The 13,763-nt window shown below is 41.0% G+C and overlaps 1 protein-coding gene and 1 long non-coding RNA gene across 10 annotated transcripts; both read right to left on the reverse strand.

Moving 5' to 3' along the window:
- Positions 1–160: 160 nt before the first annotated feature.
- Positions 161–5,147, reverse strand: LOC119781792. Its single transcript, XR_005280607.1, has 3 exons — positions 5,094–5,147; positions 390–453; positions 161–176 (listed from the first exon to the last, which is right to left on the reverse strand). It is a non-coding gene; the product is annotated as an uncharacterized LOC119781792 (long non-coding RNA).
- A 4,564-nt stretch (positions 5,148–9,711) lies between these two features.
- LOC119781791 (gastrula zinc finger protein XlCGF8.2DB-like) lies at positions 9,712–12,401 on the reverse strand. 9 transcript variants are annotated; one of them, XM_038282340.1, is made up of 3 exons: positions 11,291–12,401; positions 10,454–10,519; positions 9,712–10,117 (listed from the first exon to the last, which is right to left on the reverse strand). In XM_038282340.1, exons 1-3 carry the CDS (start codon positions 12,384–12,386, stop codon positions 9,852–9,854), a joined length of 1,428 nt encoding a protein of 475 aa, XP_038138268.1. In that variant the 5' UTR covers positions 12,387–12,401; the 3' UTR covers positions 9,712–9,851. The 9 variants fall into 9 exon arrangements, with proteins under 9 accessions (XP_038138268.1, XP_038138267.1, XP_038138266.1 ...); XM_038282339.1 differs by having other exon boundaries at positions 10,370–10,519; XM_038282338.1 differs by having other exon boundaries at positions 9,712–10,201; positions 10,370–10,519.
- Between the last annotated feature and the right edge of the window lie 1,362 nt (positions 12,402–13,763).

Here is a 13,763-nt window from a genome sequence, read left to right on the forward strand (position 1 = left end):
GTCCCAGCGCAAGTTGTTTCAGATGAAGAGGTGAATAATGAAGTGTGCCTGAGTGGTGAGATGGAGGGGGGAAATGATACAGACCAGTCCACTGTGGAGTGATTCTTAAGGCTCTCCTGGCTCCAGCAGGTTTTCAGAAGCTCGCCATGTTTTTCCCTAAAAAGGGATCACCTGGCCTGTATTAAAATAAACAGGACCAGTAAATTTCCAGCCGGCTAGTTAACTAGACTTTTCCAGTTTCACACAGAAATAAATGCAATATCTAATCTGTCAGACCAAATAAAGAACATTTATCTCATCATCTTAAAGTTAGATTACAACAATTGATCACACATAGCATTTGCTGCCACCAACATGCTAAAACAACAAACATTTTGCTCTCTACTCACCAATTCCAATAATGGATGAGAGTATGGCAGCTCCAAGGCTCCAAACTCACTGGATTTCTCGGATCTACATGATTTTTATATTGTGAGGTTAAACAGTGCATTACAAACAAAGAGATAAACTGATTGTTTGGGAACACTGTCGTGTTCGCGGTCTTTAAAAGAAATCAGCCAACTTCTTGTCGAACAATTGTCTCCTTTATTTAGCTTCTGCAAAACACCAACCCGGAAACACGCACAGTGCTTCCTGTGGGCCTTTCACAATAAGACAAAAACTGCTTATAACAAATTACACCACATCCCCCTTTCTTAGAAAACAATGCACTACATGAACAATCACACCAACAACGTTTTAACATCACAATTTCTTATAGTATGTGAGCTGAACATTTGTATTTTTTTTTTCTTTTTCACAATCTCTTTATATGAACCCTTTTCAAAATTACAAGTTGAGTCTTTGAGGTTTTATCACAACTCTACCAGATCTTGTTCTGACAGGAGCTGGTGAAACTGTCTTTGACTCCTGACTTTCATTCTCAGGCTGGTTTGGTGTGGGCGAGATGGCTTCGGTAGGACTTGTAGGTGTACTGGGGAGTTGTATCTTTGGTGTGAAGTCAGTTAGTGGCATCAGGTGATGTCTGTTCCTCCTGATGGCACCAGAAGGGCTTTCCACCACATATGAACGGGGCGTGGAGTGGCTTGAGATGACTATCCCTTCAGTTTTGGTGTCCCTTATCCACACGTGCTGTCCTGGGGAAAGTTGAGGAAGGTCTCTCACCCGATGTCTCCTGTTAAACGCCTTGCTGTCCTTTGTTCTCCTCTCTCTCTCTCTCGACTCCACTGCATTCTTGTCTGGCAAGCTGGGAATAAGCAAGGAGGGAAGCTGAGGGACAGGGGTGCGAAGTCTACGTCCCATTAGTAATTGAGCTGGGCTATATCCATTAGCCAATGGGGTTGCACGATAAGCCAAAAGTGCAAGATAGGGATCTTTTGCTTTCTTTAATAGCCTTTTTACAGTTTGGACATGACGTTCAGCCTCGCCGTTACTTTGAGCAAACCTTGGGCTGCTGGTTATATGACTGAAACCATAGGCTGCTGCAAAGTCTTTGTACTGCTGGCTTGAGAACTGGGGACCGTTGTCACTGTAGAAAAGCTCGGGAATTCCATGTCTGGAAAATATCGACTTCACGTGCACAATGACATCCTCAGATCTTGTAGAAGTCAGTTTAGCTATCTCCACAAACCTGGAGTAGTAGTCCACCAGAAGTAAATAATTACTGCCGTTTAAGGTGAAAAGATCTGCTCCGACCTTCTGCCAGGGTCTCTCTGGGAGCTCACTAGGCATTAAAGGCTCCACAGGGTTGGCACGGTCTTTTATGCATACAGAGCAGTTTTTCACGAGTTCGTTGATTTGACCACTCAGACCAGGCCACCAAACTGTCTCTCTGGCGCGTTCTCTGCATCTGGACATTCCCTGATGTCCCTCATGTAGGGCGACAAGGACAGAATTCCGCATAGTGGTTGGAATAACAAGTCTGGCGTCTTTTAATAACAGTCCATCCAGTACAGTTAGAGTATCTCTATGAGGCCAATATGTTTTTATAGGGCCAGAAAGAAAGCTGTAGTCTGGCCAGCCTTTCTGACAATATGAGATAACCTCTGAACATATACTGTCTGTTATGAGCTCTTCTCTCAGCTGTGTGATGTATGCCGAGCTAGCAGGTAGGCTTCTAATGATTTCGTCCACATAAATGTTTGTGGCTTCCAACAGTTCAGCAGTAGCTCTAGGATCTGGATCCTGGTTAACGGGTGCACGTGAAAGTGTGTCTGCTGTAAGGAGAGCTTTGCCTGGAGTGTGGGTGATTGAGTAGCTGTACCTCATAAGCCTGAGTCGGAACCGCTGGATCCGGGGAGGAAGCTCTGTAAGTGCTTGTTGTCCTAGCAGGCTGACAAGTGGCTTATGGTCCGTTTCTAAGGAGAAATGTCTCCCAATAAGAAAGTCTTTGAATCTTTCACATCCCCACGTTAATCCAAGCGCCTCCTTCTCCACCTGTGCATACCTCTGTTCAGTTTCTGTTAGGGAGCGTGATGCATATGCGACAGGTCTCCACTGCTCCCCCTCCTTCTGAAATAGAACAGCTCCCAGACCATAGGATGAGGCATCTGCTGACAGTTTCAACTCTTTGTTTGGGTCGTATAGTGTGAGGACTGGTGTCGACGTCAGATCATTTTTCAGTTGATCGAACGCTTTTTGTTGTGCACAGCTCCAAACCCACTGGTTTTTCTTTGACAGGAGGTCACGCAGGGGCTTATCCTTGTCTGCCAGTCCTGGAATGAATTTGCCCAACTGATTAACCATCCCAAGGAAACTGCGAAGTTCACTGACATTAGTTGGTTCCTTCATAGCTTTCACAGCTTTTATTTTGTCCGGGTCGGGTCGAACTCCATCTGCAGACAAGATATGTCCTAGGAACTTTACTTCCTGTTTGGTCAGTTCACATTTATCCATGTTTAACGTGACTCCAGCCTCTTGTAGCTTCTTAAGCACGGTGTGAAGTCTGGTGTTGTGTTCCAACTGATCTTGTCCCCAAATCAGAATGTCGTCCATGTGACAAACCACACCTGGCAGTCCATTTAGGATTACTGACATTCTACGCTGAAAATGTTCAGGGGCTGAGGCAATCCCAAAAGGAAGTCTGTTAAAGTGGTATCGTCCAAAAGGCGTGATGAATGTTGTGTAGTGTGCTGACTCTGGTGACAGTGGAACCTGCCAAAAGCCTCTGTTTGCGTCGAGCTTACTGAAAACTTTTGCCCCGGCCAGGGATCCAAGTGTCTGTTCAACAGAGGGCAGGATGTATTTTTCCCTGCAAACAGCTTCATTAAGATGAGTGAGGTCCACACATATGCGCACTGATCCATTTTTAGTTGGCACTGGGACCATACCTGAACACCAGGCCGTTGGCTCTTCAACTCTGCTAATGACTCCCATTGACTCCATTATCCCCAGTTCCTGTTTCACTTTTCCCAGCAAAGGGATGGGGACGCGTCTGGGTGTGGCCAGGGAAAAGGGTACAGCATTAGGTTTTAACTTGATGGTGTACGGTTGCTGCATCACTCCTAAACCCTGACACAATTTAGGGTAGTTGTCCTTTAACACCTTAATGTCTATGCTATCTGCTCTGGATACAAGGTTTAGCTTAACGCTTGCTGGTCTGCTTAACAGAGCTACATGTAAATCTTCTATTACATACATGTTTTCTTGCATTACATGTTCTCCTCTACACAACGTTTCCGTGAACATGCCCACCACATTAAGTGGATTACCACCTGGACCAAACAAGGGTCTATCTGGTTTACATAGCTCTCTCGTGTTTGGGTTAATGCAGAAATATGTCTGAGCTGGAATAACTGAGACATCAGCTCCCGTGTCTATCTTAAATCTAACTTTGTGATTTCTGATCGTAAGGTCTGCATACCAGGGATCAGAACCTGCCTCTACAGAACCAAGGAACATGGGTGTGACATTACAGCCATCGGTTTCTATCACATGCACAGATTTTGCAGATTTACACACTTTACTGTAATGTCCTCTTTTACCACATGTATGACAATTCACATCTTTTGCTGGGCATTGTCCTTTTCCATGAGCGGGTGTTTTACCACACCTGTAGCATGATCTCTCACTTGATGTTTTTGCTTTTGTGGTGTACTTTGGTTGGATTTGGGGTTTGTAGGAAGGATGTTTCTGTTTTTTGTATTTTGCCGAAACAGCATCTATTTCCACTTTATTTTCCCCCCTGATGTCTGTCTGTTGCCTTTTTATGATTTCAGACTGCCGGGCTTGATTCACTGCTTTCTCCAGCGTCAAATCTTTATCCATTTGAAGTCTTTCCGCCAGGCTGGTATCTCTCAAGCCCACAACGAGACGATCTCTTATTAACTCATCGTGCAATGCACCGTAGTTGCAGTTTTCAGCCAAAGCATAAAGCGCAGTGACAAACGAGTCAACAGTCTCATTAAGCTGCTGCACTCTCTGGTTAAATCTGGCTCTCTCATAGATGATATTTTTCCTGGGCACAAAATATGCATCCAAAATGTCTCTCACCGCTTGGTATTGGTGTCTTTGAGCATCTGGTAATGCTTGTCCCCGCAGAATATCATCTGCTTCATCCCCCATACAATAGATGAGTGTGTTCACTTGATTAGCCTCGGAGCTAAGGTGTAGGTTGCTAGCCAGTCTGAACCTTTCAAACCTGCGTATCCACTTTTCCCATTGCTGTGGCTTTGCGAAATCAAATGCTTCTGGAGGCTGAATGGTGAATGTAGCATTAGGAGGTGGGTTGGCGTTAGCATTGTTGCTGCCATCTGCCTGCGGTCGGGGCGGCACAACTCGGGGCGGCGCAGCAGGCGCGCTAGCTCCCGCTTCGACATCCGACATAGTTTTAACTTGATAAAACTCACGTTCTCGCTCCCGTAGCTTGTCAAAGTCACTCTCCGATAATAGCTCTTTCAGGCAATCCTCACCACTTCTGACACCATGTCGTGTTCGCGGTCTTTAAAAGAAATCAGCCAACTTCTTGTCGAACAATTGTCTCCTTTATTTAGCTTCTGCAAAACACCAACCCGGAAACACGCACAGTGCTTCCTGTTGGGCCTTTCACAATAAGACAAAAACTGCTTATAACAAATTACACCACAAACACCAACCTGTAGCTCCTTTGTCTCCAGCTCTCCCCCTCACATCTGACTGGGGAAAGCTGGAGAAAGCCTAAATAATTGCCTCAGGTGTGTCAATTGGCTGCATGCACTGTGTGACTGACTGTTACTCTAACCAATGGGGCAGTAAGGCGGGACTAAGGGCAGTTTTCACCCTGGGTTACATTTGCTCTGTTCCCCTTTAGAGACATAGACGGGTTTCAGGTATTACAGGCTAACAAAGAAGCCAAACGACCTCCATTCCAAAGGGGAGGACCCGCTCATCAGGTTCAAGTTGCATGTTTTCTAAGCCAAAACAAGGCTTTGCTTTTGATCCACTCTATAAAGCCTCAAACTGAACACTATTTCTGACATTTTGAATTGAAAAAGCTTCATGGATGGGAAGCAAATTGTCTTCAAACTTAGAAACAAAGTCCAGTGGATTGTTTTTTAAAACTTTTTTTGGACTCGTGTATGAAAAAAATTACCATAATAATTATACTATTAACTATAAATTCTATTTGTTTATTTTGGGCAATAATATCAAATTTAAAGATTTAGACAGTAACCAGTGATGAACTGAGAGTAAAAATCTTTGGGTTTTTCTACAATATTTAAACTCTGAAAATGAATCTCTTTATATTAAGGTGGAAAACTGTTTGCCTCAGCCTATTAACAACACCTGAACAGAATTGATGGTTGACCTTAAATAACCCATCCCCTCATCAGACACTCAGAACTCAAAATTAAATACGCCCCCTGGTGGCGACAAACACCAAAGGATAATTGGCTCCTACACCTGTCTTCTTTGTGTCAGTTTGATCCCATTCAATGTTTATTATTAAAAAACAAATAGTTAACTTTCTTTTTTGCTTCATATGTGTGTGACCTAACATGACCACACCTGCAGGTGCAGGAGATCCATTAGAGTTGATATATGTTGTTGTGTTTCCATGGAAACCTCTATACTTCTGCACCATGGGCATGAAGGAGTGTGTGTCTGAGTGACCTTCTGAACTCACACCTGCCAAAGTAGATCTGACTTCTCCTGCTCTGTGGAGGGCGGGAAATTCCTGCAAGGACATTGGCAGTTCATGCAGAATCAGAGAGGAGCAAATATAAAAGCTTGCTCAGTAGTCCTCTATCTGAATCATTCCTCATTGTGCTCTGAGTGGACTGCAATATTCACGCTCTCTTTGAAAATGTTTTTGAAAAAATGTACCATCTAAGAAGTTTCTAAACAGCTATTTGACAGTGAAAGGGACTCAGAGGAGCTCGTCTCTGAGACACTGGACTGTGTTGAGGAGGACCCATATTTCAAGGACTTCTCATCTAATGAGAATGTTGGCTCTGTTCCAAAACCTGGGCTGCATCCTCCAAGGACGCGGTCTACCTAGACTGGATCCTTCCAAGTCCGTGAAAATCTTCATCGGAAGAGTTTTGGCTGTGAATTCAAACAGGTCCTCCCTTCTGCGGGTTTTACCGCCATATGCTCTGTTGCTTAGCAACCGTGAAAGTTGACACACAAAGAAGGAAAAGAATGAAAACCAAAGTTTTCAAAACTGTTTATTTTTTATCATAAAGCAAACAAAGACTGCACTCACAAGAATCCAGAGTGGAATAAAGGTTCCAACCACCGGGAGCAGGAACAAATCAAATCAAATGTAATGATAGAAACCTTAGTCAGTTAAATAACCTGCTGCTGTCATTCTGCACATCTCTGATGTTGCTGCTATTTTCAAATATCCATTACTGTAAAAATGTCCATAGCTGCATATTGGTTATTTATTCTCCAGTTTTATATTGTTAAAACACTTTACAGTATTTTATTGTTTATATTTTAACTCTTCCCTATTATGTTATTCTTAGACATTTTCTAAGGTCCTCATTTGTGTGACCATTTTCAATAATCTTTTTGCTGCTGTAAATCTGCCCATTGAGGGACAATAAAGGGATTTTCTATTCTATTCTATAAAAGGGGTAGAAAGATATAAGTAAATCTAAAAAATGTATTTATAAAAAATATATATGCCAAATCTCCAATATTCAACAACAAAAAATACTTAGTTAAGCATATTGTGCAAAACAACAATAAAAGATAAAAATCCTATCAGATTTATAGTCCCCACCCTGCAGATATATTAGAATCTGTCCTTAAATTACAGCCAAACCCATTTACACAGTAACAGATAAAACCTTTAGATAAATCAAACATTACCGCCACATATCTGACTCAATAACCATTAAAACAACTATTTTCATTCATTTCAGACGGAACTATTCACTGACTTGTATTATATTAAACTGAACTTCCAATTTTCACCACTGTTCGGCGCCAAGTAACCTTTCCTCTGATCACAGAGCAGCCGGCTTGCTTGGTCTCGCAATGAATCCTGGGTAAACCAAGGATAGCGAGGATACATCGGACCCGTCCTTCAAATCGGGCAAAAAGAAGGACGCATTTTAAGGCCGCATAACGAGGACTCTTGGAATCCGACCAGACCTCGGCGCTGCGCTATGACGTAATCGGCCTTCGAATCTGGCCTTCTGAGGATTTTGAACAGAGCAGTTGACTCAGGCGTTGTCCCTCAACCACCTGCAGACACGATCTCTTCCAAAAATAGAAAAAAATAGAATGGTTCCTTTTCCCATTGAAACAGCAGGGTAGACATAGTGCCAGTAATATAATCAAATCGGATCCAAGACCCACCAGATACCAGAAAACTGAATTATTTTGTTTCTTTTTATCTTTTTAAAGCAGACATGGCAGTTAAACCAAAGTTTATTTTCAATTGTAGCGTCTTGTGCCTAAAAACCCATCAGGAGGCTCAGTGAATCTCCCTAATAAAGTTCAAAAACATGAAGTAACATGATCCATAAACTGCTGCCGTCCCTCTGTAGTCTAGTTCAAAACAGCTCCTGCAAACATCAGTTGGCTTAAAAATGGGAACTACAGAACTAATTCTTTTAGAATAGGTTTATATATTAGGGTGAACATATTTAGATTTCCATAAAGAGGACACTTTGCCCAGCCTCCAGACGGATTCAGACAGGCTTCTCAAAGGTTCATCAACAGCTTTATTATGCCTAAATACCTGTTAATACCTGTAACAACCAGTAACAATATAAAAAATTATAGCTCTCTTTAAAATATATAAACAAAATAAAATAATATTCTAAACATGACCTCTTCTGTACTAGAAAGTACAGATTCAACAAATGTTCCCAGGTCTAACAAAGTACTCAGTCAGCTTTGCAGAATAACTCTCACCTCTCAGAGCTTTTTCAGGTTTTTCAGTGTCCATGTGAGCTTTGAGATCTCCAGCACCTTTATTAGACACTGAAACTAATGAGCCAGCTTTGCACACGGTGCACTCAGCCTCCCACTGGACTAAAAATGTTTGCTGGAGTTCATCTGTGAAGCTGAACTTTCATTTTGGCATTTTGTAATGATTTTTAATAAATAAAAACATCAGATTAGGTTCCCTTCAGGCTGCATTGTGAACACAGCCATACTTAGATCCTTCATTCCTCTAGTTGCTTGGTTGTAGCGGCTCTGGACACACACAGTTATAGCAACTGAAACACTTGTTTTATCAGGAGCCAAACCAACTGGGCCAGAATACGTACCTACATTATTTCCTGATCTAAGTTCTCCAACAAGCAAAGGAGGATTTATCCAATGGCCAGATTTGAACTCAGGCTCTAAAAAGCAAACAGATTAATGCTGACGGAGGAGCAACAGGAAAGACTGGAGAAGACAGAAGGTGAATGCCATTAAACTATTTATTTTACAGCTTTAGTTTGGCTGAAAATAGCAGAGAAAACATGGAAAAAGATTGTTTCTAATTTATATGAAACCATATAAAGAAACACATTTTTACAATCCATGAGGTTTTTATTGCTGCTCGTTCATCAATTTAGAAGTGATTACAATAATTAAAAACATCCACAGCAGAATATAATACATCATCATATAATACAACAAAACGGCACAGCAGGGGTCCGTCTGGATTTTTTTCCCAATTTAAACATCTATAACTTCCCATTAGCTTGTTGTATGGATGCTAACTTGCTTCATCTGTAACCAGGATGCTGTTGTTGCACTTTATTATGTTTATTCCCTTCAGTACAGAGAAATTAAGACATCATAAATGGAAACCTCTTTTTCTTCTTAAGGCAAACTTTTTTGGCCATTTAAATCTTCATTTTCTCAGGACCCAAAATAATTAACTGTCAAATGTTCACATCCACACGTTCACCCAGAACCTGAATATTTACCAGGTTTACAATAATACACCTTATCTGTTGTAGTTTCTATATAACGACAGCTGGAGATTAATGGCTTTCTCAAAACAGACTTTGACCCATCAGTTTCTTATGTAATGCAGTGGAGTTTCTAGATATATAGAATAGACATTTTATCCCCATTCAAACATGGAAAACGCTTATACTGTTCATTCCTGTGGCATCTACTGCTGTGACTTATGTGAAACAATTTTTCTTTTTTTTTTTTATCTAAATCCTTCTACATCATGCATGAACAAATGTCATCTGAATACTCAAATTACCTTCTCTTTTAAAACCTTTGTCACAAAACATTCAGGAGAACAGGTTTCACCTATGTGAATTATTTGTCTAGTCAAAAGACTTTTTAGAGTAAATCTTTTGCCACAAATCGAACAGGAAAAAGGCTTCTCTCCTGTGTGAATTCTGAGGTGTGTATAAAGATTAGATTTGTTGGTGAAGCTTTTTCCACAGGACAGACATTCAAAAGGTATTTCTCCTGTGAATTTGGATGTGTTTATTAAGATCAGACTTAGAGGTGAAGCGTTTTCCACAGGACAGACATTCAAAGGGCTTCTCACCTGTGGGAATTCTCATGTGTCCATTAAGATGAGATTTCACAGTAAAGCGTTTTCCACAGGACAGACATTCAAAGGGCTTCTCACCTGTGTGGATTCTGATGTGAGTATTAAGATTAAACTTGGAGGTAAAGTCTCTTCCACAGGACAGACATTCAAAAGGTTTCTCACCTGCGTGAATCCTCTTGTGAGTGGTCAAATTACTTTTTACAGTAAACTTCTTGTGACAAATCGTACAGGAAAAAGGCTTCTCACCTGTGTGGATTCTCATGTGTCTATCAAAATGAGATTTAACAGTAAAGCTTTTTCCACAGGACAGACATTCAAAAGGTTTCTCACCAGTGTGAATTCTCATGTGTCTATCAAGATGAGATTTCTCTGTAAAACTTTTTCCACAGGACAGACATTCAAAAGGATTCACACCTGTGTGAAATCTCATGTGTGTATTAAGATGGGATTTCTGAGTGAAGCTTTTTCCACAGGACAGACATTCAAAAGGCTTCACACCTGTGTGAAATCTCATGTGTCTATTAAGATGAGATTTCTGAGTGAAGCTTTTTCCACAGGACAGACATTCAAAAGGCTTCTCACCCGTGTGAATTCTCATGTGAGTATTAAGATCAGACTTAGAGGTGAAGCGTTTTCCACAAGATAGACAAACAAAAGGTTTCTCACCTGTGTGAATTCTCTTGTGAGTATTAAGATAAGACTTGGAGGTAAAGCCTCTTCCGCAGGACAGACATTCAAACGGTTTCTCACCTGTGTGAATTCTCATGTGATTGGTCAAACTCTGTGGCATCTACTGCTGTGACTTATGTGAAACAATTTTTCTTTTTTTTTTTATCTAAATCCTTCTACATCATGCATGAACAAATGTCATCTGAATACTCAAATTACCTTCTCTTTTAAAACCTTTGTCACAAAACATTCAGGAGAACAGGTTTCACCTATGTGAATTATTTGTCTAGTCAAAAGACTTTTTAGAGTAAATCTTTTGCCACAAATCGAACAGGAAAAAGGCTTCTCTCCTGTGTGAATTCTGAGGTGTGTATAAAGATTAGATTTGTTGGTGAAGCTTTTTCCACAGGACAGACATTCAAAAGGTATTTCTCCTGTGAATTTGGATGTGTTTATTAAGATCAGACTTAGAGGTGAAGCGTTTTCCACAGGACAGACATTCAAAGGGCTTCTCACCTGTGGGAATTCTCATGTGTCCATTAAGATGAGATTTCACAGTAAAGCGTTTTCCACAGGACAGACATTCAAAGGGCTTCTCACCTGTGTGGATTCTGATGTGAGTATTAAGATTAAACTTGGAGGTAAAGTCTCTTCCACAGGACAGACATTCAAAAGGTTTCTCACCTGCGTGAATCCTCTTGTGAGTGGTCAAATTACTTTTTACAGTAAACTTCTTGTGACAAATCGTACAGGAAAAAGGCTTCTCACCTGTGTGGATTCTCATGTGTCTATCAAAATGAGATTTAACAGTAAAGCTTTTTCCACAGGACAGACATTCAAAAGGTTTCTCACCAGTGTGAATTCTCATGTGTCTATCAAGATGAGATTTCTCTGTAAAACTTTTTCCACAGGACAGACATTCAAAAGGATTCACACCTGTGTGAAATCTCATGTGTGTATTAAGATGGGATTTCTGAGTGAAGCTTTTTCCACAGGACAGACATTCAAAAGGCTTCACACCTGTGTGAAATCTCATGTGTCTATTAAGATGAGATTTCTGAGTGAAGCTTTTTCCACAGGACAGACATTCAAAAGGCTTCTCACCCGTGTGAATTCTCATGTGAGTATTAAGATCAGACTTAGAGGTGAAGCGTTTTCCACAAGATAGACAAACAAAAGGTTTCTCACCTGTGTGAATTCTCTTGTGAGTATTAAGATAAGACTTGGAGGTAAAGCCTCTTCCGCAGGACAGACATTCAAACGGTTTCTCACCTGTGTGAATTCTCATGTGATTGGTCAAACTATTCTTTCGAGTAAATTTCTTGTTACAAATGGTACAGGAGAAAAGCCTTTTATCTGTGTGAATTCTGATGTGAGTACTAAGGACAGACTTGGAGGTGAAGCGTTTTCCACAGGACAGGCATTTATAAATCTTCTGACCTCTGTGTGTTCTCATGTGAACCATTAAATGTTCTTTTTTCAGAAATGTTTCTCCACATGTCAAACATGGGGAAGGTTTCTCTCCTGTATCTTCCATCTCCTCCTGCAGAACAAGCTGCTCTTCGTGCTCGCTAATGGGGAGCTCCATGATTTCCTCCTTTGTCCAGGGATGTTCTGGTTCTTGCTGCTCTTCTTTTATCTGCAGAGGTTCTGGTTCCTTTTGGTCCAAACTGGAATTCTTCTCACGTCCACAGAGCTGCTGGTCAGAGAAATCCTGCTCTTTTCCAACATAATCCTGAAGGTGGTCTGGAAAGACAAACATAGCAGAAAGACTTCTCTTTAATAATCCTTGTGTTGATCTAATTACATATAAACAGACTGTAACATCATCTCCCAGCATGCACTTCAGCTCTGACACCACAATCACAAGTTTGGACGTCCACTTTTATCTTTAAAGCTTGAGATTATGTTTAAATTGAACATTTTCATTTTTCCAGAACACAAACCCAATCTCAGTTTTCCAAATAATGTAATCATTGATGTTTTACTGCCATATGAAGTTACGCCATATCTATAGCTAACTTTTAGCCTAATATTCGAGTGGACTTAAATTATTTTATCTGGGGTGACTGAGCCGACCACTACTGAGTGTTTTGAATGGCAAGTATGATGTTGTTATAGATACATAAATGCACACAAACATTTTATTTTTCTTTTTATGCTCTAACAGTAAGAATTACTAAGAAATCAAATTAGAACTGTTGTTTTCTTTCTTATTGTTCTCTCAATATGTACTAGATACTATTTTTTGTGTTTGAAAGAATTAAATTTTTCCAACTGTAATAATTAACAATTCCAAGACTAGCAGGGATTATAGCCCAAATTAGCCGCTGCATGCCTACTGTTCCCTACCAGGAAGGACAATTGTAACTTAACGCTATGAAGTGAAATATTCCCAGCTAAAATCCTGCTTACAAATGTTATTAATGTGGTTGTAATTCTGGATGCTTGAACACAATAAAACTGCAGTATTTCTTTTTGAAACTATTTCATCGTGTAGCACAGTGCATTGTGTTTGGACCTGTTCACTTCCTGTTTGGATTAACTGAGTGTGCAGCTGTTCAGAGGATCTCCATCTGAAGTTAAGTTATTTTCTCTGTGATATCTCTGTATCTAAGTAACTCTAACTGACTACTTTAAAACATAGCACCTTCTGCTGCACTTTTCTACTGAGCACTTGTCAGTTTCACACGGTTTTATTTCTGATAGCAAGGAGTAGCTAGCCTAGGCTAGCGCTAGCTTAGCATTGCTATGGCTGCTCTCTCTGCCTCCCTTGACTCTTTTCCAACTCTTCCTTCTTCCTCTCCTCTCTCCTGCTCTCTGTGTCAGATGTTCAGTTATTCCTCTGCCTCCTTTAGTGATAATGGGATGTGTAATAAGTGTAGTATTTTTGTAGCTTTGGAGGCGAGGGTGTCAGAGTTAGAATCCAGGCTTCAGGCTGTTGAACATCCAGGAGTTAAAGTAGGCCCCCCACGTAGCTGTCCTCCAAAAGTGCCTGAGCAGCCAGGCGATTGGGTAGCTGTACGCAGAAAGCGTAGTCGTGGATCTCTGCCCACTGGTCACCACCAACCCGTTCACGTTTCTAACCGGTTTTCCCCACTCAGTGACACACCCACTGAAAAGCCCACTCTGGTGATTG

Source organism: Cyprinodon tularosa, unplaced genomic scaffold, assembly GCF_016077235.1.
Source record: "Cyprinodon tularosa strain WSP-4 unplaced genomic scaffold, ASM1607723v1 ctg1818, whole genome shotgun sequence".
Classification (NCBI taxonomy): Eukaryota; Metazoa; Chordata; class Actinopteri; order Cyprinodontiformes; family Cyprinodontidae; genus Cyprinodon; species Cyprinodon tularosa.

Coding starts and splice junctions, on each gene's coding strand:
- LOC119781791 (XM_038282336.1), bottom strand. CDS start 12,386: ATGTTTGTCTTTCCAGACCACCTTCAGGATTATGTTGGAAAAGAGCAG. Junction 10,520..11,290: donor AGGTGAGAAACCTTTTGAAT/GTCTGTCCTGTG, acceptor AGCCTTTTGAAT/GTCTGTCCTGTGGAAAAAGC.